This window comes from Boleophthalmus pectinirostris, unplaced genomic scaffold, assembly GCF_026225935.1.
Source record: "Boleophthalmus pectinirostris isolate CB_2022bp ecotype Guang Dong unplaced genomic scaffold, ASM2622593v1 HiC_scaffold_12, whole genome shotgun sequence".
In the NCBI taxonomy this organism is placed as follows: Eukaryota; Metazoa; Chordata; class Actinopteri; order Gobiiformes; family Gobiidae; genus Boleophthalmus; species Boleophthalmus pectinirostris.
In genome coordinates this window covers 23,873,773-23,899,439 of record NW_026571018.1, presented here as the reverse complement: position 1 = coordinate 23,899,439, position 25,667 = coordinate 23,873,773, and the positions used below count along the sequence as shown (strand labels likewise).

The 25,667-nt window shown below is 38.5% G+C and overlaps 5 protein-coding genes across 6 annotated transcripts; 3 read left to right on the top strand and 2 right to left on the bottom strand.

Annotated features, from left to right (window-relative positions):
* Positions 1-106: 106 nt before the first annotated feature.
* On the bottom strand, positions 107-5,382 carry si:ch211-114c12.2 (uncharacterized protein LOC336578 homolog). Its single transcript, XM_020922947.2, has 8 exons — positions 5,289-5,382; positions 4,583-4,649; positions 3,891-4,505; positions 2,927-3,598; positions 1,086-1,195; positions 840-1,009; positions 607-734; positions 107-527 (listed from the first exon to the last, which is right to left on the bottom strand). Exons 2-7 carry the CDS (start codon positions 4,621-4,623, stop codon positions 618-620), a joined length of 1,725 nt encoding a protein of 574 aa, XP_020778606.1. The 5' UTR covers positions 4,624-4,649; positions 5,289-5,382; the 3' UTR covers positions 107-527; positions 607-617.
* Positions 5,383-5,830: 448 nt separating this feature from the next.
* map7d2a (MAP7 domain containing 2a) lies at positions 5,831-20,298 on the bottom strand. Of its 2 annotated transcripts, XM_055148332.1 has the most exons (18): positions 20,106-20,298; positions 15,313-15,423; positions 14,491-14,580; positions 14,055-14,138; positions 13,899-13,976; positions 12,846-13,009; positions 12,206-12,299; positions 11,635-11,721; positions 11,147-11,238; positions 10,961-11,067; positions 10,572-10,879; positions 9,907-10,159; positions 9,683-9,839; positions 9,492-9,593; positions 9,354-9,404; positions 9,142-9,169; positions 7,451-8,000; positions 5,831-6,944 (listed from the first exon to the last, which is right to left on the bottom strand). In XM_055148332.1, the coding sequence occupies exons 1-18, from the start codon at positions 20,128-20,130 to the stop codon at positions 6,689-6,691; spliced, it is 2,637 nt and encodes an 878-aa protein (XP_055004307.1). In that variant the 5' UTR covers positions 20,131-20,298; the 3' UTR covers positions 5,831-6,688. The 2 variants fall into 2 exon arrangements, with proteins under 2 accessions (XP_055004307.1, XP_055004308.1); XM_055148333.1 differs by lacking the exon at positions 11,635-11,721.
* Positions 15,980-18,979, top strand: LOC110158451 (pyruvate dehydrogenase E1 component subunit alpha, mitochondrial-like). The gene is made up of 11 exons (XM_020922946.2): positions 15,980-16,113; positions 16,515-16,583; positions 16,658-16,831; positions 16,912-17,038; positions 17,115-17,206; positions 17,310-17,402; positions 17,572-17,727; positions 17,856-17,927; positions 18,005-18,072; positions 18,257-18,365; positions 18,476-18,979. The coding sequence occupies exons 1-11, from the start codon at positions 16,066-16,068 to the stop codon at positions 18,638-18,640; spliced, it is 1,173 nt and encodes a 390-aa protein (XP_020778605.1). The 5' UTR covers positions 15,980-16,065; the 3' UTR covers positions 18,641-18,979.
* Positions 19,749-22,353, top strand: prdx4 (peroxiredoxin 4). Its single transcript, XM_020923115.2, has 7 exons — positions 19,749-20,091; positions 21,233-21,350; positions 21,424-21,540; positions 21,653-21,775; positions 21,850-21,980; positions 22,063-22,097; positions 22,253-22,353. The coding sequence occupies exons 1-7, from the start codon at positions 19,764-19,766 to the stop codon at positions 22,301-22,303; spliced, it is 903 nt and encodes a 300-aa protein (XP_020778774.2). The 5' UTR covers positions 19,749-19,763; the 3' UTR covers positions 22,304-22,353.
* Positions 22,354-23,658: 1,305 nt separating this feature from the next.
* Positions 23,659-25,048, top strand: LOC110158610 (diamine acetyltransferase 1-like). Its single transcript, XM_020923116.2, has 6 exons — positions 23,659-23,913; positions 24,042-24,093; positions 24,171-24,251; positions 24,330-24,431; positions 24,545-24,585; positions 24,676-25,048. The coding sequence occupies exons 1-6, from the start codon at positions 23,848-23,850 to the stop codon at positions 24,841-24,843; spliced, it is 510 nt and encodes a 169-aa protein (XP_020778775.1). The 5' UTR covers positions 23,659-23,847; the 3' UTR covers positions 24,844-25,048.
* Positions 25,049-25,667: the final 619 nt, after the last annotated feature.

Here is a 25,667-nt window from a genome sequence, read left to right as displayed (position 1 = left end):
AATTAATCTAATAAATTAATAATACTTATGTTGACACAATGAACATAAATATGATGAAGAGATTGACAAATATGTTTTAAAATAGACTAATTATCTTACAAGGAACCACTTCTTCACAACTGTTTATTCAAACAGACAATAATTCCAGTTTCATCAAAAAGACACCAAAATAATGAGATTTGTTTTTACATACATTGTACCATCCATGACCAAATCTCAGCCCTAAGTGTTAAAAAATAATCATGACAGATACTTGATTGTAGCTGCTAAACAAACAAATAAAAACACATTGCTAAACACTAAATACCCATGACATCTTCACGTTTAGTAAATCAAGGATTAGTGAAACATCAATTAAAAGTGGGCAGTGTGAAGGAAAGGGGCACAGTTCTTGGTGTCAAAACAAGGGCTTAGCCATTTTAAAAAGATCAACTTAAACACATAAGCACTTGTCTGCTATATACAGGTAGGAAATGTAGAAAAAGGTGCTCACAGCAGCAGAGGTCATTTTTTTTGTTTAATGGGGCCTAAAAAAGATAAAAACATCCACAATGTCAAAATAAGGAAAGCAAAAATCATGTACAACTTTTTTAACTGTGTACTTACCCACAAGGGCTTCACCATCGCTGATCAGGACCTCGACTGTACGATCCACGCTGACGCATCACTCTCATGTTACGATATTTGGACACAATACTAAGACTTTTTCTAAATGCTGGTCTCTGAAAACGGTCCTTGAAGGATTTAAAAAAAAAAAAAAAAAAACACGGTTGAATTCTCACAAAATGATTGTCCCTAAACAAGTACTTCAATTAAAACAAAGAAGCAGTAAAATATACCATTGGTGGGCCAGGTCTTCTTGGTCCAGCAGGAAAAGGCCTTCTGAAGAATCCATCTGGTTTGTCCGGCCTACAGTCAGAATAGCCCCGGTTACGGTCTTCAAATGACCTTGTAAAATGTGGTTTGTCGTTTCGGCTGGTTGATGTACTTTCAGGTCCTGAATGTCTTTCTACAACAGAAGGAATTCACAAGCACTGAAATTAGAATGAGTTTTTCACCTGACTAGTTGCAATATTTTTACTGACCAGTTTTGGGGTTATGGTCCCGTGAAGGAGAGTGGTCCTTTGAAGAAGAACCTGCTCCTGATTCCCAATGGGATAAAACAACAAGGTCATCTTTCTTTGGTGGCGATGACCTGAAGGGAGAACAATGATGCCAGTGTTAAGGAGATCCTGATAGAAGATTGACCTTTGAAACCTTTTTTTTTTTTTTTTTTAAGATAAAAGATGTTTTTCTTGTTTTACAGTAATTTAGAAAACATATCAAGTAACAAAACACCCATCAACTCTTCAAGAATGAAGGCATAAAGACATCATACTTGGGTACTTACAAAACCATGGAGTGTCCTTGCTCCTTATCCTATTTTGACCCTGAGCTTTCTTCGGTTACATTTTGTTATAGGAGAAGTAATTCTTCAGCGGCATATATCATTACATGAAGACACATCTAGATGTTGCCACAAATCTTCAAATCTTTCTTTAAACCAGTTTTCTCCATGATGCCACACTTGTTGTGTGTTGTGGTGGTGAATGATTGACATGATGGCATTTCATTTTCTCTTCTTCAAATCCTTCTTGTGAATGCAGATTTCAGGCCATGCAGACAAAAACATCTTCAGCTTCACATTCATCATGGAAGAGATGCATTTTAAAAACAGAGCACCATGTGCAGATGAGTTTTGGACCTTTTCATTTACAATGGTAGTGATTTGTGTTGTGTTCATGTGGAGACATTTCTTGTGCAGTCCAGATGAGAGCATCATACCTTTAACTCTGGTCATAGGGTTTTAGCCTGGACTAGATTTCTCTGAATATCAAGATAGCCACCATTTTCACATATCTACAAAAGCGCACAGCCTTGTTTATGAAATTATCATTTTGTTTGTCTCCCAATGTAAAACTCATTTAAGGGATAAAAAAATATATCTAGTATTTTGAGTCCTTTGTAACATAATGTGTTATGGTTTATATTCTTCTTACGTAATCCTCAAAACACACCCCAACATGTTGCACAGATATGGCTCCTAAATGGTTTCCATTGGTCACAGGCATGATTCTGTGCTAAAGGAACACATCCTTCAGGTTCCTCCTCTGTATGCTCCAGCAAACATCCATGTTGGCCTTAGTTTTGTTCTGTGTGCAGCATCTTTAACAATACAGGACATGGTGCATCTTTCACTTTCTCAGGGCTATCCAAAGCACATTTCAAATTTCCTCTATATTGAACACATTGCCGGTGCAACCGTTTAAAGAAGCATACTTTTCAAATGGTTGTTTAACTGAATACATGGACAAATTACACAGCTTCTAAAATTTTTAAATCTTTTTGAATGTTAGTATGATCAAATAAATGTATGTGAACCGTCTTTCTTCTGTGCCATATTTGCCTGGTTTCTTCATTATTTAATATGGTTTTCAGTCATTATCATTCGTAGCCAGTTCCCACGGTAACGTGTAGTTCATGTTGATATGCAGTATAAGCTTTTGTTTAGTTTGTTTTATTTGAGTAGAGAGGCTCATGATGAAGTTCATCTTTACCCAGAAATTGTGCGTTTTGTTTCCCGTTGTTGTTCACGGAGTTCATGTCAACAGATATTACCTCTTCTGCAGCACTGAATAAATGTATTCCTCCAAGCACTGCATCTCACCGTCCATAAAATGGCATTAAATTCTGGTGTTCTTTACAAACATTTTGCACAAACTTAACGTCTGCTCATTCCACTTCAATATTCAAATATGGATAACACGATGATAAGAGGTACTTTCACAGACTGATTCATCGTGGCACACACAGCTCAAATATCTCCATTCTTTTTTTCAACCATCATCAAGCCCCAGTGGACAGAGCGAATAGGGAAATACTGTACCTGTGCGAGTTCACGGACCGGCGAGACTCCACCTGTTCTTTTGAGTCTGAGGACTGGCTTGCATTGCCTTCAGTCTTGGTGGGTGACTGTTTGGGTCTCGTCTCCCTCTGCTCTGGTTTTCTCAAGGGTGCTGCTCCGGATTCAAATCTCTTCTTTCTCAAAGCAAGGACCGAGCTAAAGCTGGCTCTGGCTTTGAACGATGGAGGTAATCGTAGCTTCATCAGAGACTCCGCTCTCATTTGTCTGCTCTTGATCAGGAAACTTCTGTCTCTTAGAGACAAAGGCCGACCAAAGGGCCTTGCCCCAAATGGTCTGGGACCAAATGGCCTTGTTCCAAAAGGCCTTGGACCAAAAGGTCTGGGGCCAAAGGGCCTGGGAGCCAGAGGTCTGGGCATGTTCATGAGCTGTGGCCTCTCTCTTCTGGGATGTTTTGCGTCATCATGACCCATGGCATGGTCTGAAGGGTGTGGGTGGACATCAGATATCCTCCTCTTGCGTGGCACTGGCATATGCCTCTCGTGAGGGGGTGAATGAGGTGATGATCCTTTCCATGATGGGGGTCTGAATGGAGGTGGGTGAGAATGAGTGTCTTGTGCTCGCTCTCTACTGTGGGATCTGCTGTGCTGCCTCTCCATTGGTCCACGCTGCCGCCCGGGGTCTTGCTCAGCCCACCTGCATATCCATCAAACACAGACATGGTTACATTGGTAGCTCCGTTGCCATGTTATTGGGAACCGGAAAATTAACCATTATGTTAATCCACCCTCTTATTATGTTATGACACAATGCTTTAGCACACATACATTTTGAGGAGCATAGATTTGCCACTATTGCAAAGATCCTCCCATTAACCCTTTAATATAATGAGTGGAGATAGGGAACACATTTTTTTTTATAAAGAATCAAGACTGGAGGGCCCACTTAGTACTGTTACCCCGCTGAAGCCCCAGCATCACTTGTGTACCTCTCTGGACCACGGCCATGAAACTCTCTGGGACCCTTGTCATTATGAGAAAACGCTCCTGCACCATTCCAGCGCCTCATGTGTGAGGGCTCATATGGTCTGTCTCTTGGACTGTAGTTCATAGGAGGTTCTCGACTCCTCTGCTCTGGGTGAGAAAACCCTGGGTGCCGCTTTCCTCTGAACGAGCCCCTGAACGGCGGGGGAGGGCCAGGCCTTCTGTCTTCTGGATGGCTGTGAAAATGCCTGGGTGACGGTGACCTGTGACCAGGGGGTGGGTGACTGTGGAAAGGTGGGCCTCTGTGTGCTGGACTGCGGGGGTGATGCTGGTTGTGGGGCGACCGGTTTGGCCTGGAGGGAGAGGGTCTCCTCTGGTGATGTGGTTCCGTTTTGGAGGGGTAAGAGTGATAAGAATCCTCATTTGTAGACCTCCAGTTGTTGAAACGTGGCTCTCGGGGCTCTCCTACTGACGAGACCCTTTTTACCATCTGGGGCCGCCCTCTACCTCGGGAGTCTTTCCAGTGAAGAGGAGGGGGCTTTCCATGAAAATCATGGTCATCTCTTCTTGACCTGTAATTACTGTCACTTGATGATCCCATGCCATCGTCTCTGTAGGGTCTAAACACAGCAATAAATCAATTTTCGTTAAGTAAATTAGTATGGTATAATGGCATAAATGTACTTATAAACATTACCTGGGCTTTAGGCGAGGTGGCCCAAAATGTGGACGTACCATCTTTGAAAGTAAAATGTGCAGAGTCGCTAAAAATAGAGAAACATCGAATTAGATATCAAAATGGGTCAACGCGGACTTGAGTGATTGCTAATGACACTTTTGCTGTACACTTGAGAAAAAATAGACAATCGATGCTTATCCACACGTTATCAACAGTCTAAGACTAAAGGTTCAAAGATGGGTGACAATAGAACAAATGTTTCAGCGATCCAAGGCCACTTGGTACATAATATCATCGGTCTGCAGCATTTTTATTGGCCCTGTTTTTTCCATGAAACACATCTTGCTGCAAACGCTATAACCCCAGAGAAAGGCCCGGCGCTGTGACGCATTTGGGCAGCTCACGGTTCTATTTTTGGAAAGCGACGGTCAACGGCTTGTTTTTTTGTTGTTTTTTTTTTTTTTTTTGGAGCAAAGACAACGTGTGATAGCTTTAATACTAGATAAATACGTGCCTGTATTCAGGAGACACATATTAAAGCTGACCTAATCTTTAATAACTGGGCCGCACCTCCATTTTACAGGGCGGGCCTAACACTGCATTCAGCCGATACTAACATCCTAAAATAACACTATCTCAGCTCACAGATGCATAATAGAGCCTTGAATTGCGGATCACACAGTGGCAGTGGGCTATTATGAAACTATTTAAGAATAAAACTCACCAAAACGAAGTCTGTCGAAAGACGTGCAACACGACCAACTTTCAGCTGCTGCTCTGCCGAATGGTCGAACACCTCTGCAACTGTACTCTGCAATCACGACATACCAACACTTACAGAAAACCGCGCCCCTGTCGGCCTGGAGTATAAACTGCGTCATAAATTCTTCACTATTTACTATTAGATGGTGGCTGCGGTTACATACACACCAAAATGTGTGATTTCTGGACCTTTAAGATTATTTAAATGACTTGAAAAAAAAAAACAGACACTGATATGAGTAATCAGAAGGACAAAGATTAGGACGAAATCAGACGATACTACTATTTTCGTGTCATTTTAATGATATGATAACTTAAAAAACAACAACTGATCATTTTGAGAGTGCATGAAACCACAACCATTGTTGATACTGGTTAAAATAGTTAAAGGTTACCTTAGGTTTAGGTTAAGGTTAGGCGTGTAGTGACTAAAGTTATGGTTATGATCCATTTCTATTAATGTAAATCAAATGTAATGTCCCCAAAAAGGCTGAAACCCCAACATGTGTGTGATCGAGTCCTTACTACAGTATAATAAATGCACCAAAGCTTATAAGACAACTGTTAAAAAAAGCCAAACAAAACTATATAATTGTACATTTTATTCATTCAGGTAATTGTGATTGTAGTGAACATGCACAAAAGGCTGTCATGACATACTGAGGGTTCTGAGGGTCCTGGGTGACCTAAACCAAACATAAACATGGCTACACCACTACACTCTTTAGAATCTCCACTCTTTTCATACAGTCCAGTTAGATGAGCATCAAATAGGCTATACACAAGATGTATTGTTCCTGCTTGTCTGAAACACACTTATTCAAATAAATAAAAAAGCTGTTTATCATGTTAGTTACACCAGTATTTGTTGTTGCTCAGCATTTACTGTGCCATGAGATTATGTCCACTGATTTAAAATAAAACCAACAACTTCCACCATTACTCCCACAACGTCTTTCATCCAAGCTGGAGTCTCGCATGCACATTTATCACGAATACTATACAGCATTTTATTAATACATGCACATACATTTGGTTGAAAGGCAACTATGACTTCTTAAGTGCTTTTATAATAAAGCTGTGTGAATAACACAGCCAGGCATATTTCACTCTTTGTATTGAAAGCATTTTAGGGCAATTCTAAGTGTTCCTAAAAAGGGGATATATAGTCTGTCCTTTCCCTGACTATTTTTAATGTTTGAACTAATGTTTTTAGTTAAGTGTTAAGATATTCTTTTCTTAAAGATACAGTTGATATTTCAACACCAACCAGTATGGCTCAACTCCTAAGAAGAAAGCAGCAAAGAGTCCAAATGTTTATAGGTGAATCGCTTGCACATAGTGGGAACGCAAGCATGTCAGTTATTTAACAGTGAGTTTATTTGGGGATGGAGGTGACTTCCTGATCAGTTTTGAATCTGATATTGGGCTGACCACGCCTTGGATAAGATTTTGGTTACAGTCCCCAATATGGTTCTGAGGGGAGAGACGTGGGTTCACACTTCCTGTTAGATCCATCAAGTCTTCAAGGGCCTTGCTGTTACTCAAGCCGCTGTTTGGACCATCAATTACTGGAGAAAACTCTGGGATTGAGATGAGTTCTTCCTTTGACACTGGGCTGAAACACAATACAATACTTTTGAATTCTATGTCTGTGGGCTATAGTTAAAGATGCACTTTCTAGTGGAGAGACTGTCATCTGCATGTCTCCATAGAAATGTCATTGCCTTGCCTGAAACTTTACACAGAATAGCATAAAACTTGTCTACCTTGCATTTCTTTCAAACACTGCTAAAATACACAGAAAAATGTGTACTGTTTTAAAATTAGATTTTAACATTTAACAAAACAAAAAACAAACAAGATAGAGAAAACAAAAACAAAACCCCATCCCTCCCCACAAAATAAATAAATAAAATTAATAATTAAATTAATTAATAAATAAATTAAAATAAATCCGAAACTTGGTCTGGAGGTGTCACTTCCTTGTTCCAATGAAGTCACCAAGTTTTATGTCATATTGTGGAACATTTCAAGGAAAGTAGTAACAACTCTAAGGAAACAGACTCTCCACCATAAAGTTTCATAGTGCACCTTTAATTTTGGGCCTATACATCGACTTACCTGACTTCCATTGATTGCACCTCATCTCCAGAACTTGCAGCGGATACATCCAGAGGTGCGAGTTTGATGACTGGGGGAGTGAGCTGTCCCAAAGGAAGGGGGGTCACTGACGGTTTAGTTACTTGATTCTGGGTCACCCCGGTGACATCAGCCTTTGACACATGAAGACTTTGCTGTCTGCTAACCTCTGTGGTCACATAATTAGTCTCACTTTTCACCACTCTCTTCACCAACTCCCCAGTGCTTTCCCTTTTAACTGCCTTGTTTATTTGGTTTGCCATTTTAATGTTTGCATTGCTCTGCTTGCATTGATCCACGTCGTTCTTCGGGGTACAGTTCTTGTTGTCATTGGATTTCTGGGTCTCTTCTGGCTTTTGAATATCCACTTTTTGGATAGTCTCTCTTTTGGGGTTTTCCTTTGGATCAGTGTTCAGTGCTTCTTGCTTCACTGAAATGTTAACAACTGTTTTGTTTTCACTTTTAGTTTGCACCTCAACTTTTTGGTCTGTTTGCGCCATCTCTTTGCCATCAACACTGACTGGTATTTCCCCTGTAGAAAATAAAACAACACAAATGGCCACACTTTACTCGCCCTGACCATCTTTAACACCCATTCAAGGCCATAGAGTTTTGCATTAACAGCAGGCGGGACAGGATCATGCTGCAGAGCTGGTCCCTAGAGGCAGACTCAATAGATTCTTCCAAGGGCATTTTCAAGAGCAGCTAATTTTACTTCAGTTCCCAGTGCACAGCTCCCTATAGTAAATCGTGTCCAAACGCAGCAGATCTATGGACACTGCACCATATCCAGGCATGTAGCACCATAGCACATGCGCGGGGCAGGGAAGAAGTACAACCAGTTCTATAATGAGATCTAACCCTTTATCCTCTTGGCTTTTCCTCAGAACAAATAATAATAATAATAATAATATAATATATATAAATCTAATACAATCTCACTGTCATTATTATTACATATCTTTGCATATATAGAATCAAACTAGCCACTATAATCAGTGTTGGGAAGTGAGACAATATCGAGAAAACGTATTCTGGATATCAATTTTAAGTAACTGTATTTCGGTAGTTACTCTCTCATTTGGTGGTATTCAGGATACAGTTACTTTTCTAAAAATCAAAGGAATATATTACAGTGTTTGATAATTTAATTTTGTCTTAAAACTGCACAAGCCAAATAGTCAATGAGAAAAATAGGCCCATGTTTGGCCCATATATCAGAATATGTTACAAAATACATTTTAATGCAGGTGTTCAGTATACTGGAAATAAATACAATTTTAATCACTAAATATAAGAGGAGAAATCATATAATCTTTGTCGAAGATGCACTATTGTTTTTGTGTGCAGTTACTTACATGCTACTATGCCTACATATAAAAAGACCAAGAGGATACATATTTTTAATCAGGCACTGCATATGTCTCAGTGCAAAATCAATCGAAAAGCAAATAATAGAAAATATGAAACGAAACTCAACTTGACTGGAACCCAAAGAAATGCTATGACCATGATTTTTCAAAACCTTCCATAAGGCAGTAAAGTAAGACTGGAGTAACTGCTACATGCTTAATAACAAAAGTGAGAATTATATGTTTTAAAGGCAAAGAGTAGAGTGGAAAAAGCATGGGACGGTAGCAGAGACCAAGACCAAGAGCAAGTGACCCACTGACCTGTGTCTGCCCAGGCACTCTCCTCCACCTGCTCCAAACATGAAAACAGTCACACAAAAGCTACAGGATCAGCAATCCTCAGATTTAATGAATCAATAGAAAAAGCAAAGCAAGTACATTTAATAAATATCTGATTCAAAAATATATATTACAAAAAGCATTGAGGAAAAAGAACAAGGAAGAACTGTACAAGTTCACATCTCTCACGGTACCTTCAAGTCCCCTTCCCCTTTTCGTGTTCGCTTCATTATTTCTTCAATCCTCTGTAGAAAGGAAAGATTTATTACTTTTTCATTTAAAACCTTGACATTTCAGTTACATCCATTGTTCTGTTTTCCAGTGTAATGAACCTTTTTGCGGAGCTGTCTCTCCTCCTCTTCCTGTTGCTTCTGAAGATCTCGCTCTTGTTGTTGCCGTCTAGCCTCTTCAGGTGTCAGCATTTTGGCCTTTTCCTTTGTTGAAAATCAAACAAAACATCATAATAACTATCATCATATACTAAATGACACAAAAATGCACTGTATACTATATAAATGTTTACCTCTTTCCCATTTTGTATCAGTTGCTCATTTTCCCCATTTGTCTGATTCACACTTTCATTTTTCAGATTTTCTACTTTTTTAATCTCCTCTTTTTGCACCTCAACTTTTGCTTCCTGCTGTTGAGGGATTGGCTTCTTCACTGGTTCCTTTTTCAGTCTATGTAGCAGAGCAGTACAGTTTATAGTCCATAACTCAAAACACTTAGTCATTTAAAATAACCCACCTTTCTTGCTCTTCCTGTGCTCTCTTCTTCTCCTCCTGTTCCTGTGCTCTATTCTTCTCCTGTTCCTGTGCTCTCTTCTTCTCCTCCTGTTCCTGTGCTCTCTTCTTCTCCTCCTGCTCCTGTGCTCTCTTCTTTTCCTCCTGATCTTTTAGAGCTCGAGCCAGGCGCCTACGTTCAGCTAACAGCCTTGTGGCCTCCTCCTCATTGGTTGTTCCTGCAGCCACCTTCCCAGAAAATGCGCTCGAGACGGTATCTGTTGAGAGATGCTTTTAAAACTTTATAACTGTATTTGCTTGTTTTTACTAATTTTAGATTTTTGCTTAAATAATTGTATGCTTGTAATTTTTTTATTACCTACACATTTTCCTTTCCTTTTATATGTATTATATTATTATATGTTTTATTTGGCTGGGACATTGTACAATAAACATACCATACAGACCAGAGATAGTTACAACCTAATCCTAGTCGATGAGCAGAGGCAAAGTGACAGCAGGTTAATGGTGTGCAGTTAAGTTAGAAAATGGCCCATGATGGTCAACAATGACAATGGATATCTCCACTGATCAATACAGCTGTGTCTTGTTTTCAATTGATCTTTATCCTTTTTTTTTATGTCATTAAACAATTTTCAGTGTAAAAAATAATAATAATAAAAGTTGCACCTTTGTTTTTGTCTGCTTCCTGGACATTTGGCTGAGCTCCTTTGTTCCTTCTTTCAGGAGAGTGGAACTTTTCAGTCATGTTCACTTTAATTCCCTGAGGAGGAACACCTTTAGTTTTGGGATCAGTGCTGCTTCTTTCAGCTTGGACACTCTTCTGAGGACTTTCACTTTTAGAGAGTTTGGTGTGTTTTTCTTTCACTTCTTCTGCTTTCTTAACCCCCTTTGAGATATTTGCATTTTGCCTGACTGGAGAGTTTTGGTTTTGCTGTAAGTTGTTGGGTGAATGAGTACGCATCTGTGACACAACCCTGAAAAATGTATTGAAATATTTAAAAAGAAACATAATAATATCTACATAATAAGTATGCATTAATTCAATATTGTCTTACTTAGATGTAGGAGAAGCTATGTTTTTGACTGCAGCTGGAGATTCAGACCTTCTCAAAGGGGAAGAGTAACCTGGAGAAGCATTTCTATATTTCTGCAAGCGTTGTTTCTGCAAATTCAACAAAAGATTTTACTTAATTAGATAATAATAATATTTCTTCTGTGTGTGTGTTGTCATGTGAACTCACCTTAGGGGTGTTTGGGGTGGACTGAGAGCCTCCTTGCAGAACTACTCTGCTGTGATCCATGCGGTACGGGGACCTGTGCGGGCTACAGGGCGCTGCAAAGATATGTGATTTATAAAGGCAAATTAAATCTAAAGCGATTTCTTCTCAAGCGCTGCGCAAGTGGAAAGTGATTGCATTTCTTAGCCTACACGCTCAATCAAAAATGCAATGGGGTCTTAACATGCACCAAAAAAGAATGTTTACAGCCACTTAACAGAGAGACACAGCCATCAAAACACATTAAGCTTGGTGAATTTATTATGCAGCATGCTAGAAATGTGTTTGGATGTAAGTAAACAATTTCAGAATAGTACAATATTTTTTGACATAATTATCAGCAAAAAAAAAAAAAAAGAAAAAGAAAAAGACTCACCCACAGACAAGCAAATGAATAGCAAAAGACAGAATGGAGAGATACATGTGGGCAGGATACTGGGGCAGAACTTTACCAGATTCGCTGACAGCAGGAATAGGGGAGGCAATGCCAAGGGGAAAGGCGGAGGCAGCGGAGGGGAGAGAGGCATTCTCACAGTCACCTAAAGGCAGCGGGCGGAGCAGAGCAAACAAAGCATTATCAATAGTTTATCTAAGGCATCAACATCCAGATCTATAGAGCTGGATGGTAAGTCATTCAAAGCAATGTTTATGTTAGGGTTTGAAAAGCCTTTATGTGAAATAAATATATTTATTGAGCTGTCATTTAAAAATATATTTATTAAGTTGTAATTGGTTTACTTAAATAATTATATATTATGTTAATAATAGGGTTATTCTGATATTAATAATAGGATTATTTTATATTATACCTTAAAACCAATATTACACTGTTCTGAACACAGATATTCATACAATAGATTATATTGTATGTAGCTGCCTTCTTTGAACTTTATTCCAGCCCATGCAAAATAATCAAGGCAAAGGAAAGACACAGTCCCTCACATTGTGTTAGATGTGGGATGTGGCAAACTGCATTCTGATGTTATAGGCATTCCGGTTGTTTGTGTGCAAAGCCAGGCCTACCTGCGCCTGGGTATCCTCTGCCCCATCGTCGGCTCCTCTGCTCTAGCTGACGACTGCGCTCCAGAGACCTCTTCATCCGTGCCTCCAGTCTCTCCTAAAGGACACATACAGCTCTGTCTTACAGGTATCATTTTAAAAGAAAAAAAAGCAAACAAATGGGGTCAATACAAATCTTTCATTCATAAATGATATGACAAGTCTTGGGTAAAATTTAACTATAACATTAATTACTCAGTTGTGTGTTTTGACATAACGATTTTATGAAGATGTGTGGGCATGTCTGGACCCAGCTATGTAAAGAGCAGACAGATTATGGATGGACTGATAATGCGTTTATATATATATTTATACTAGATGGCATAATAGAACATTTACCGAATAACAAAGAAAATAATGTAAACTTTAAAAAATTAAATACAGCTTTGTTTAAGGTACTGTTTATGTTCATGCATTAGATTGTGTTCATTAGATTTACATTTAGATGATCCTTTTATTTTATCTGCGGTCACCACTGAACAAGAAACTGGCTACCAACTAGTTTTCCATCCTTCATGTTGTCAGGAGGATCATAATTATATGCCGAATAATACTGGTTACTCTGTTAAGCCCTCAGTCCCATAGACTCTGTGCAGTGCCTGACCCTTTCCTCCTCGAGCTGCTGCCTCCTCTTCTCCTCCACTGCAACCCGGCGCTGCTCCTCCCTCAGCCTCTGTTCCTCCAGACGCCGGCAGCGCTCCTCCAATGTGCGCTCATATTGCAGTTGTGCACGCCGCTCTTTCTCTTTAATCATCTGCTCTCGGGCCGCTGAAACACAGAAGGAAAACTCTGCATTGGTTTGGAGACATAGTTAAACACATCCACAAATGTGCTTTTGGATTAAATCTGCTTCAGACCTGGTTTGGTTGTCTAGATTTGTGTAATTTGTGGTTTAAATGTTTGCTTAGTGCTTAAGTTAAAATTCTGATTTAGACCCGGTTTTCTCCTATAATCTGGTCTGGATTAAAAGTAAATCATTTGTGCCACTCTAAGTCCAGTAAAGTGTGAAATCTTTGGGCAAATGTAGAGCAGCGTTATGGGAACAAGAGACCTACTTTTGCTAACTCTTCTGTCTTTACATCCTCTGAAGCGAAACATAAATCAGTGAACTCTGTCGTGACACATTATCATTGTGGAGACAGTGTATGTGAGGATAATCACACCAGATAACAAGAGCTAAAATTTAAACAAAGAATCTAATACAGAACTTTACTGTCCTTAGTTTTGAGATTTGTTTACAGTATATTTAAATGTATATATTCTGCAAATACTGGTGTATTTATGTACCACAAATAACTAACTATTCTAATGCAGGTATGGTATACATTTGATATGAATGCAGAAAATATGCCAGTGCCAGATTCTCATTCTCCAGAAGACTATTTGAGCCGTCCATGATACCAGTAGTACATGCAGCTTTTGTATTTGGTTCTTTACTTTACCTTCCTTTCTGTACGAATGTAAATAGTTTTAGTGTGAGACTGAATGCTCCAGTGGAACCTGTGCTCAGTAAGAGCAACAAGGCTGCATATCTCCATTTGTCTGCCCCAGGGCAAATAACTGAGTGAACAATAGATACGTTAGGGTTAGGGTTAGGGTTAGGGTTAGGGTATAGAATGTCAAATGTCTTAAACAGAATGATGAGTTGATGGCTTACCAAGACTTCTCTCTCTTTCTTCACGCCTTTCTTTGGCTAAACGAACCCTGTCGTCAGTCTTCATGTAACCCTCTAGGACTGAACACAGATAACAACAGAAATTGATGAAAGATGATTTCATCTAGTTTATTTAAATTATCATTTTGAGTTACTTACCTGCTTTGTTGCTGCTGTTCACTTGAACATGTAAAGGAGATGCATGGCCATTTATTTGTGGCTTCTTCTCAATGTTTGATGAAGCTACAAAGGACCAGAAGAGTGAGTTATGGAGGAGACTCAGCATCTATATGTTACTGTCTGACATCACAGTGTAGTGCTGACTTGTTACCAGCAGAGGGGAATGGGAAGTCTGCGCAATCTGCTCAGTGTTACTAAACAGCACAGTGTAAAATGCCAACAAGCCCGAAGCCAAGGACACTGCTGTTAAGCTATGTGCTATAGAAACAACCAGGGTGCAGACCTTAATAAGAGAGAGAGCAGCATACTGTCTATACTGACATTCTATGGTACAGGCACCAAACAACATTAAATAACAATAACATATTACATTCAGTAGCTCTGGACTAGAGGGGAGAAATAGGGTGTTACTTACTAGTTTTGCCAGTTCGGACTGGAGAGCTGTGACCATTTGTTGGAGATTTCTTTTCAAGAAGGGAGACTGAGGGTGGTGCCATCTTCTCCTCTAACCAAACAAATACATATATTTTTTATATCCAATAGGTGGTGTAATTTATAATACGCACTTTTAAAATGTTTAAAATTTCACTATAGTGAAAATAATTTCAGAACAAAACGGAGAGCAACATCTTATAAAACAAGTAAGTGGCTTTGTTTAATCAAGTGGTCATGTTTTGACTAGGATGTGGACTAATTCTGGACTGGAATTCTAGCTGATGCTGTATGAATAGGCAACTTTGTTCACTGACTGAAATTAGCTGTTCTGAGTCAGATTAATTGGCTATTTCTACTCATGTAATCTTTCTCTAATCCTGTTATATTTCAGTATAATATCGTCTGCTGTTGGGCTACTAGTAGGATATAGACAATGAGTCCTCTATTTGTCACTGTGCTGATAGCCTGATTGCTTATGATTAGTTCACATAAATATTCTTCTCAGTCAGGGTGTGAGACAATTTTAAATAACTATGCCCCTACTCCAGTCCCACTATTCAGAAAGACTTGGTTCAGGTTTGGGTTGTGGTGAAATTTAGCCTAATCATCACCAAATAGCATTTCCCTTTCCAATTTGTGAATGAGCTATACAACAGTCTCCAAAATCCTGTCATTACCAAAATGCTTCTGGTTAAGCATGTATAGTGGCAGTTCCACGGCTTGCTTAAAATGTCTACAAAAAATGGGTCTATGCAAAGAGAATCAATCAAAATCAGAGAATCAATTTAGGCATATGGTTTACCTGGGTTAGCAGATGATGCAGTTGTTTTCGCCATTGTAGTAGACATGAGCTGCCCCCCAACAATCTGCAGTGACGCCAGTGCAGTTATCCGTTTCAAAACACAGCAGAAAGCTAACGCAGCGTCAAGGGAAAGAAACAAACGACAACCAGACACAAATGAGCCAGATGCTGCGAAGGTCAATAAGAGCGGCCGATGCCGATAATGGAGAGGAGAGGACCAGAGCTGGGGCTGGTGCGGAGGATGCTGCGCACTAAATCACTACCACCGACCGACCCACTGTGCTGTGCGTGCATACAGAGCGTTACTGCGTAATATGGACCTCTCCGCACTGTGAACCATTGTGACCAGTGTGAGACGTGAGACGTGCTAAAATGAATATAGACTCAGCTATATGTTAAAAGACTAAGAAAATGTACAATATAAGCCGTGACAGCAGCAGTTTACCAAAACCATCTTACTGACAGCAAAATGAAAGAAACAATGGACTATTATTAACGATAAACAGACAATGCTTATAATCTCATATAATAATCTCAATTATATCTGATTTATTCACACTCCAAGATCAGAAAGTACATGCGTGCAATGTGAAATGACCACGTGTAAGATTGTTTTGTTTGTGATAAACGAAGCGCTACCAGTAGGTGGCGATGGTGGTTTGTTGGTGTGAAAAGTTTAGAAGAGAAAGGCTGAACCGGAAGTGTGCGGTGGTGTCAGAAAAGGACGGGAGAGAGAGCAGGCTTAAACTGAAGATGCTGACCAATATCTCCAATGTGCTCAGAGCCTGCGTCCAAAGAAATGTAAGTCAGAGCTATGAACAAACAATATGATCTTAGCTTTTACATTATGTTATGGGAGAAAAAAGACCAGGTTTCTTCCAAAATCTCCTGCTGTTTTCTGACCTTGGTAGGCCGATGATAGCATGTTTAGCTAACGCAGCTAAGATAAATGTCTTCATAAGTAAATTTATTTCATTATTTTAATAATCTCATTAAATACACACTGTGTGACCTTTAGCAACATGGAATCTCTATGCATTCCACCGAATTTCACCACGCAAAAATCTGGTGTACTTTCTCCCAGAGGACACTTATTGTTTCCTTATGACAGTATATTTTGACTCTCGGTTTTGTTCTAAGTCGTATATTTCAGGAGAGGGTTTTAGGAGTCCTCCATCATTTCTTGCTTTTTCATATTCTAGGGCGCTGCAGCGGTCATGTCGGCCCGCACTTACGCTGACTTCACCACTGAAGCAACATTTGAGATTAAGGTGAGGTTATGTTATTTTTATATTGTGTACACTGTAAAAATGACATGGTATCTAAGTGTAAAATGTGTTAGTAGAAGTGTGACACACATAAGTTGGACGAGGCCCCTGCCACTCAGGTGGTGATGACTCGAGATGAGGGGTTACAGTATTACCGCATCATGCAGACCATGAGGCGCATGGAGCTGAAGGCTGATCAGCTGTATAAACAGAAGATCATCAGAGGATTTTGTCACTTGTATGATGGCCAGGTATGTGATCATTCATTCTCTCTATGATATGATCTAAGCCTCATTTCCATGATTAAATGACATTTCACATCTGTTTGTAGGAGGCCTGTGCAGTTGGTATTGAAGCAGCCATTAATTTGTCTGACCACCTGATTACTGCATATCGGGCCCATGGTTACACCTATACTCGAGGGGGAACTGTGAAGGAGATCATGGCTGAGCTCACTGGTCTGTTTAAAAAAAAAAGTTGATAAAACATATTTGTCCTAATAAATATTTATGCCCTTATGTTTTGTGTTTACAGGAAGAAGAGGAGGTATTGCAAAGGGAAAAGGTGGTTCTATGCACATGTACTGTAAACATTTCTATGGAGGAAATGGAATCGTTGGTGCTCAGGTATTTATTTAAACACGATAATCATGGCAGCATTAAAGCTATTGTACTGCTGCTGTTAAACATCTGATGTCAAGTAATGACATACATTTCTTTATTTATATAGGTTCCTTTGGGAGCAGGAGTGGCTTTGGCCTGCAAGTATCAGGGCAAGAATGAGCTCTGTGTCTGCCTCTATGGTGATGGAGCTGCTAACCAGGTATGACTTGATATGAAAGGTGTGGAATTATTTTCTGTGGGTTTCAGGGTGATAAACGATCTGAATGAGCAGTTGTCCTCAGAATATTGCCTATAACCAGGAAACTGAAACTCATGAATAGTTGTTTTGTTTCCTTTCTTTCTTTTTTTTTTTTTTTAACTTTTCATAGGGTCAGATTTTTGAAACCTACAACATGGCTGCTCTTTGGAAACTTCCTGTCATTTTTATCTGTGAAAACAACAGATATGGTATGGGAACTTCAGTAGAGCGTGCAGCTGCCAGCACAGACTACTTCAAGAGAGGAGAGTTCATTCCTGGTCTCAGGGTAAGAAATATACTATCGCATTTTAAAATGTGTTAAATGACAACCTCATACAAAATATATCATAATATATCATATCACAAATTATTTCAATGTGTGGTGACTAAATTAATACTGTATTGTGCTTTAAGGTTGATGGTATGGATGTACTGTGTGTTCGTGAAGCAACACGGTTTGCAGCTGATCATTGTCGATCTGGAAAGGTAAGGCTCTTTGCTGAAGCAGAGTAAAAGTAAATGGTTAGTCACATACTTTAAATGTCCTGTTTACTTGTTACTAGGGTCCTATCCTTATGGAACTACAGACATACCGCTACCATGGACACAGCATGAGTGATCCCGGTGTGAGGTAAATCAGCATTCAATATTCAGCACCACAGTTTCATTCAAACATCAAATTCCAGTTTTGTAGCACAATTCTAATAGAAGTTCAGAAATATTGTAATCATTTGGCTTTATGGTGGAGCCTTTTTATAAATTGAAATGGTACATTGATTTTGATTTTGATTTTGACTTTGACGGCTTGCTTACAGTTATCGTACACGTGAGGAGATCCAGGAGGTCCGCAGCAAGAGTGACCCTATTTCTCTGCTGAAAGATCGCATGTTGAGCAACAATATGGCCAGTGTAGAGGAGCTTAAGGTACTGTTTGTCTCCATATATTTTGATAAATGCTTGTACATATACATACAATACACATTTAGTTTATTGTATTTATATAAATTTAAATATTTTATGTCTTTTGTCCACAGGAAATAGATGTTGAAGTTAGAAAAGAAATTGAAGATGCTTCACAGTTTGCTACCACAGATCCTGAACCACCACTGGAAGAGCTGTGCAATCACATCTATCACAACAACCCAGCTATTGAGGTGCGCGGTACCAACCCTTGGTCCAAGCTCAAATCTGTTAGCTAAAATGTTTTTTGTTTCTATATGTTACCTTTATTGAGTCTTTGTAATGAGTTCCCAGCTGTACATCCGCACAAATATACTGTTGTAATGTCTTGTGCCTATTACCCGGCACTTAACCATCAGCAAGTCATGTAATAGTATATCGAGCTTCTCAAGTGGAACACCCCTGAAAGTCACGGCATTGTCTGACACAGTAATTTTATTCTCCGAATAATTTATTGATTTAGGGCTGTTAATATCTAGCACTTGTTTTTATTGTTGGTATTGTAACTATTATCAGTTTTCAGTAGTGTGTGTGTGTGTGTGTATGTATATATATATATATATATATATATATATATATTATAAAATATATATATATATATATATTTAAAAAAAATATATATATATATATATATACACACACACACACACACACATATATTGCTGATGGTTTTGGTCACAGGTATCTTTCCACAGCCATTTGTTTTCTAACAGACAAACAGCTTTGGACTATTTAAGTATTTCTTGTTTGAATTCCCGTTTTTTTTTTAAACACTCCTTGTTGCATAAATGCCCAGGGATAATTCTGCTCATTTGTCATTAATACACAAGGAAAGGGATTTATTTTGGCTCATTCATAGCTGTATCTTATGTTTAACTGTCCCCCTGTATACCACACTAAGCCCAAGTAATTAAACTTTCCATACATAACTGTGCCAAGCTCTTCAACTTGGATATGAAACAGTAAATCAAATATGGTGAACTACACATGTACATGAACGTCATGCCTGTCAACATTACACATACAATCAATGATTGTATTTACAAATTTCCTAACCCCTAAAGGTGAATTATTGAGCAAGGGAAGACCAGTTTAAAATTCAAGTGTGGATAGACCTGTATTGGAAAAAAAAAGTAAAAGTTGTTAAATGACTGTTACACCAAGGGAAAACAGCCTTTGTAAAGAATGACTCCATGAAAGTTATTGTTTTATCTGTAACGTGGAAATAAAAGACTCTTTAAGGTATCTGACTGGCGTGGATCGTGCTGCTTTGTGTGTGTGTGTGTTGTGTATTTTAAATTCAGTTTGAGGACTATTGAAACTTTTTACATAGCAATTGGAATAGCTTGTCAAGTCCAGAAGATGGCAGTAGGGCTACTCAGATACTCGATGAACGGAAAAGAGAGGAAGACAAAACTAAGGAAGAAGCACTTCAAACTGTGCCAGCGAGTTGTGACTACGTGCACCTGGAGCAACGCCGCAATGGAGCTTTTGTTGCAGCGAAACCTAAGGGCAGATCTTTTCTGTGTCTTGTGCACGTTGCTGCTCTTCATCACCAAGATCACTTCTGCAGCGGAGGATGGCGCGAAGAACTCCCAGTGCTACAACTACGCGGGAGGACACGTCTATCCTGGGGAGGCTTTCCGTGTGCCCGTGTCCGACCATTCTCTGCACCTCAGCAAAGCAAAGAGTGAGCCACGTTACCTGAGCGTTTATCAACTTTAGGCATCTTTAGATTTGAAGATTTGATTCTCTCTAATCACTCTCATCCACGTTTTAGTCATGTACAGAAAACGATCACCACCTGTAGTTAAATCCCATACTCCGTGGACGTTGACTGTAATCCACACACAGAGGCTATATGTTGTCACGAGGTTTTATTTTTAAATTAAAGGACACGTCACTCTTAAGAAAAGCATGGTGATTTGTCCGCCCCTTTAACACATGACTTTGCATGGCACATCTCCAACACTGCTCATAAACTAACACAAGAATCACACAAGAGCCGAAAGACCAGCTCAGCATTTAAGTCAAGTGTCAGAGAGAGCAACGGGTTTATTATAGAAGCAATTAATTACTTGTGCTTTTATTTTCGTTATTAGAGACAATAAAAATAATGAGGCCCTGTATATTTTAAATGTAATGTGTACTATATAACTTTTTCCTGTCTGGCAGTCTGCTACCTGGTTGTCTTCATGGAATATTTTTATTTGGTATGGTTTGGTACATGGAATGTTCCACAGTATGTGATTGAAAACTATTGAGCCTTTATTTAATGGCACACTCGAAAATTAGGGTGACCAGACCAGACCTCCCTATTTACCCAGGATAGTCCCAGTTTTGAGCATTATATCCCCTGTCCCCGCAGATTTGTCTAGAACCATTAATTTGTCCCAGTTTTATACAAGAAATGCCTCAATTTGACACCTGCCAACAGGTAACAAATTGAGGCATAAATTGTCATTTGTTTGGGTAAAATACAGAAAAGCTGCTTGAAAATGTGACATGACATCATATGTTAATCATGAATGGGCAGAGTGCGGAACAGTTTTTTAATTACACACTTGTTTCACAATTTTATTGGCACAAACCACCTCAAACCAGGGGTGTCCCAGTTTTTTATTTTGAAAATCTGGACACCCTATCTAAAATACAGTGAAAAACATACATAGGTACTGTGTAGTCACCTCTTCCCAGATCTGATCTGTAAGTAGGCCTTGTTGCCCCACGAGGTTGTCTCAGTGTGTAAAAACGTCTCTTGGGAGACGAGGTGACAGTGGAACTTCCACTTGAAAAATTACTTATTCTGTCTTTAATTTGACATTTTACAGTTTCTAAACCTGCCCCACAGTGGGAAGGAACAGCTGTTATCAATGGGGAATTCAAAGAGCTGAAGTTGTCAGACTACAAAGGCAAATATCTCGTCTTCTTCTTCTACCCATTGGACTTGTGAGTAGCGATGCTGGAGTTCACCATTTGGTTTTATTGGAACAAGTATTTGTGAGTATCATTTCTTTTGCAGTACTTTTGTTTGTCCCACTGAGATCATTGCATTTAGTGATCGCGTGCACGAGTTTCAAGCCATCAACACAGAGGTGGTTGCCTGTTCAGTGGATTCTCAGTTCACCCATCTGGCCTGGTGAGATCCACTCAAAATTACAATAGATCTTTGTACACTTATATAATTGATTTGATCACAGTTTTAATGTACACAGAAAATGTATAACCAGTTTTACTTATTTATTTTTCAGGATAAACACACCTCGAAAGCAAGGAGGTCTTGGACAAATGAAGATCCCTCTGCTGTCAGATCTCACTCACCAAATTTCCAAAGACTATGGTGTTTACCTTGAAGACCAGGGACACACATTAAGGTGTATATATAATGGATACATTCAAGAACATGAGTAGGACTAAGGGTTGTAAATTGTTGCTTTGGCTTATCAAGGGGACTTTTCATCATTGATGACAAAGGCATCCTGCGGCAAATAACGATGAATGACCTGCCAGTGGGGCGATCTGTAGACGAGACTCTCCGTTTGGTTCAGGCCTTCCAGTATACTGATAAACATGGTGAAGGTATGAGTGGAGCCTTTACTTATTGTATTCTGCAATGACCCTATTTGGTACAAGGTAACAAATTATTTTTATTGTCCTGCAGTGTGCCCAGCAGGATGGAAGCCTGGTAGTGACACAGTGAGTATCTGGAGTTAATGATTTGAATTGTTCGAAAGATTAGACGTGGTGGGCGTTTTCTTTGTAAAATATGCCAACAATAATCATAATAGCCTTTTGTTAATAGTCAGTTTGTTTGTATGGTGTTTACGTTTACTTGTTTAATTTCTTCACAGATCATTCCAGACCCTTCGGGCAAGCTAAAATATTTTGGCAAGTCCAACTAAGCTGCACTTATTCCACCTTACACTTGGTCTAATAAAATGTTTGTCTTAAACGGCCTGTTAAGATAAGCCTTTACTTTATAACCCAAGAGTTATCCCTAAACCTTATTTTAGTCATTTGGGCATCAGCTTTCAAAAGTCAGGATTTAAAATATGATTTTCCAAGCACACGTCGTAACAAGCAGAGCTTGATTCTCTTTTGGAAAGAGAATTAAGCTAATTTATTTACACTCTAAGGCATGCTTGCCTTTACTAAACAAAAATGCCATAGAGCTACTAGTTATAGCAGTCGCAAGAAATTGAGTCAGTGTAAGAAAGAGGGCAAGCCTTAAATGGGGTACCATTAAATGTGTATAAAACATAAACCATTATTGATTTATTAGTGCACAAAGTTATGCATCAAGATGATAAATTTCAAATAGTAACAGCCATTTAATTAATCAAATTGTAGTTATTATCACAATAAGTATAATTCAGATATCCTTTGGTGAGCTACTTGGAAGGGGGTGGAGAGCTACTGATGGCTCCCGAGCAACAGGTTGGAGACCCCTGCTCTAAAGGGTTCAGAGAGCTTCAGCTTGAATTGGGGGTCATTTTAGTCAGGCACTTATTTGTTTGGTTCATGAGATGTTATAAATAATTCTACATTGTTACAGCACTTTTCTGTCAATTTTCTGTAAAAATAAGAAGCAGAAATTTTGGTTTGTTAGTCTTTAATAAACTTAAAAAAAAAAAAAAAAAAAACATTGTAAAGACCACATTTTAGTGTCAGAGTAGCAGGTGGACTGCTTGGTTTTGATGTTTTTGTGAACACTTATACATGAGTCCAGAATGTTGGAAAAAAGATAATTGATAAACTTATTTAAATAAAAAAAAAAAATGCTTTAAATTGGAAAACTGTCCTCAAAATGTTACATATAACAGGAAACTGAAACCCATGAGTTCAGCATTTTGGTTAGTGGGGAAATCCAGAATAAGCTGAATGGTAAATAACTCAAATATTCTGCATATTACAGGTTAATGATCATAATGGGGGCACTAACTGTCTGCTCAACAATGTTTTTATGTTTTACAAAGTTATTTTCATTTAAATTATTACAATTATAAGTCATACGATTCTATTAACAACAAAGTCTATATGGATGAAAGTATATGAATTCATATATTTTACCTTACAATCTGAACAGTTTTTGCTGTACGCAGGCTAGTAGATGTTAACTATTTACATTCCCATTGTGTTCCAGACCTAGTTAATAGTTTCCTTGAAAAACATGACCAACAGGCTGACATCGGAAATTCCACAGTGTTGTAACCGTATAAGGATACTGATGACGTCCGTGGGGGATGTCGTCAGCCCCTGTGCTTATAGCAAGTGTAGAAGGAATTAAGTCTCATTCTGTGTGAAGCAGCCAAAGTTTTTCAGTATATGATAGTTTCCTATTTTTTACCGGGGGGTAATCTCCTGAGGAGCGAATGAAGAAACAAATCCTACTTTTGTTTACATTCAGAGGACTAGTAAGCAAAGGGAAAAAGGGGAAAAAGAGAAAATGGCCAATTTTATATTGAGGAAAGCTGAACCCAAGGATGTGACCGATATCTTACGACTCATAAAGGTACGTATAGTTGGTACATATAGTTTTAGCTATTGTATTTTTTAAATTAGTCTTTTTGCTTATCTAAGTAGTCTATTTGTTAATCACATGAAAACACTTGTGACTACCTCTTTTGTATCCAATTTTAGGAACTTGCCAAATTTGAGGAAATGGAGGAGCAGGTCAAGCTGACAGAAAAAGGTGTTTTTTTTTTGTAATTCTATTATGGTTAATAAATTGAATGTGGTTCTCAATTGTAATATGTATGATATAACCAGATCTCCTTGATGATGGCTTTGGGGATCATCCATTTTACCACTGCCTGGTTGCTGAAGTGCCTAAAGAACAAAGCGCACAAGGTAGCAAACTGAAAATGACCTTAAAACTACTATTTTTAAGTGCACTGAACATTATAAACAAAGAGTTTCTCTTTACAGGTTACAGTGTTGTAGCCTTTGCAATGTACTACTTTACCTATGATCCTTGGATTGGGAAACTGCTGTATTTAGAGGACTTTTACGTCATGGAAGATTATCGAGGTATGTTCAAGTTACTTTTATAATTGCGTATTATGTTACTTTTTTTTTTTTTTTAAATATTACATTGCAAACTGTATTCTTCTTGCTATTTTAAGACATTTGATTTCCTCTAGGTTTTGGTATTGGCTCCAAGATCTTGAAAGTGCTCAGTGAGGTAAAGTTCAATATTTTTGAAAACTTAAATTAAAGTAAAAATTGGTTGGAGTTCTTTTTCTCAAATATAAGATTATTAATTTTCTTCCAGATTGCTGTTAAGACCCGCTGTAGCAGCATGCATTTCATTGTTGCAGAAAACAACACAAAGTCCATTGATTTTTACAAGCGCAGGGGAGCAGCTGACCTTTCCTCTGAGGAGGGCTGGAGACTTTTTGCAATAGACAAAAAGGACCTAGTGAAAATGACTGTAAAATAAAATGTCACTGTATTGATGACCTATATAAATGATTATATAAGAAAACAATCTTTGAACTTTGAATGATTATATAAGTTTTTATTACCAAACTAATCCATAAAGCTGTTGTGTTAAGTTATGTAGGCATATTCTGATTTATTGTCTCAAAGCATTTTTTTAATGTTTAATTATTTTATGACTTAATAAAATGAGACTGATGTCTGCCTTCCAGTCCTTTATTTCCCCTTTTATAAAGAATTCAGACACATCTTACTGCTGCTATTGTTCTTTATATGCTTCATTTATAGACAGGTAAATGTATCTGTGAGATGTCCTCCCAACAGTTGACACTGCATTCTGCTGACATTGAAAGTAGGCCTAGTTTGTCAGTGCTCTTTTCTTTTTGCTTCATTGTCTACAATAATTGCAGATGTTATTGTTTTACCCAAAATGTTCAAAATTATGGCATACCTCCATGGAAACTAAGCAGCTAAGTCACAAGTCAGATCTGTAGAGATGAGAGGTGACCAGGCAAAGCAACACTTCTGTAGAGGCAAGCGGGTGACGGACATACTGCACCTGCAACTTACAATTATTTGCATTTTAAAGCATCATCTAGGCCAGACCTGGGCATTGTATAGTTCCCGGGCCACATATGGCCCTTTGGTTGACTCTGACCGTCCTGTTAAAGTAAAAGTAAAATTATAATATGTTTATTTTGTGATTCCACATGAGCTTAGACATTTTTTGTAAGGCAACCTCATTTTTATCATTGCTTAGTCATAACATACTATATATATAAATATACTCTTACCAGTCTTAACAATACTATTTACTGATTATAT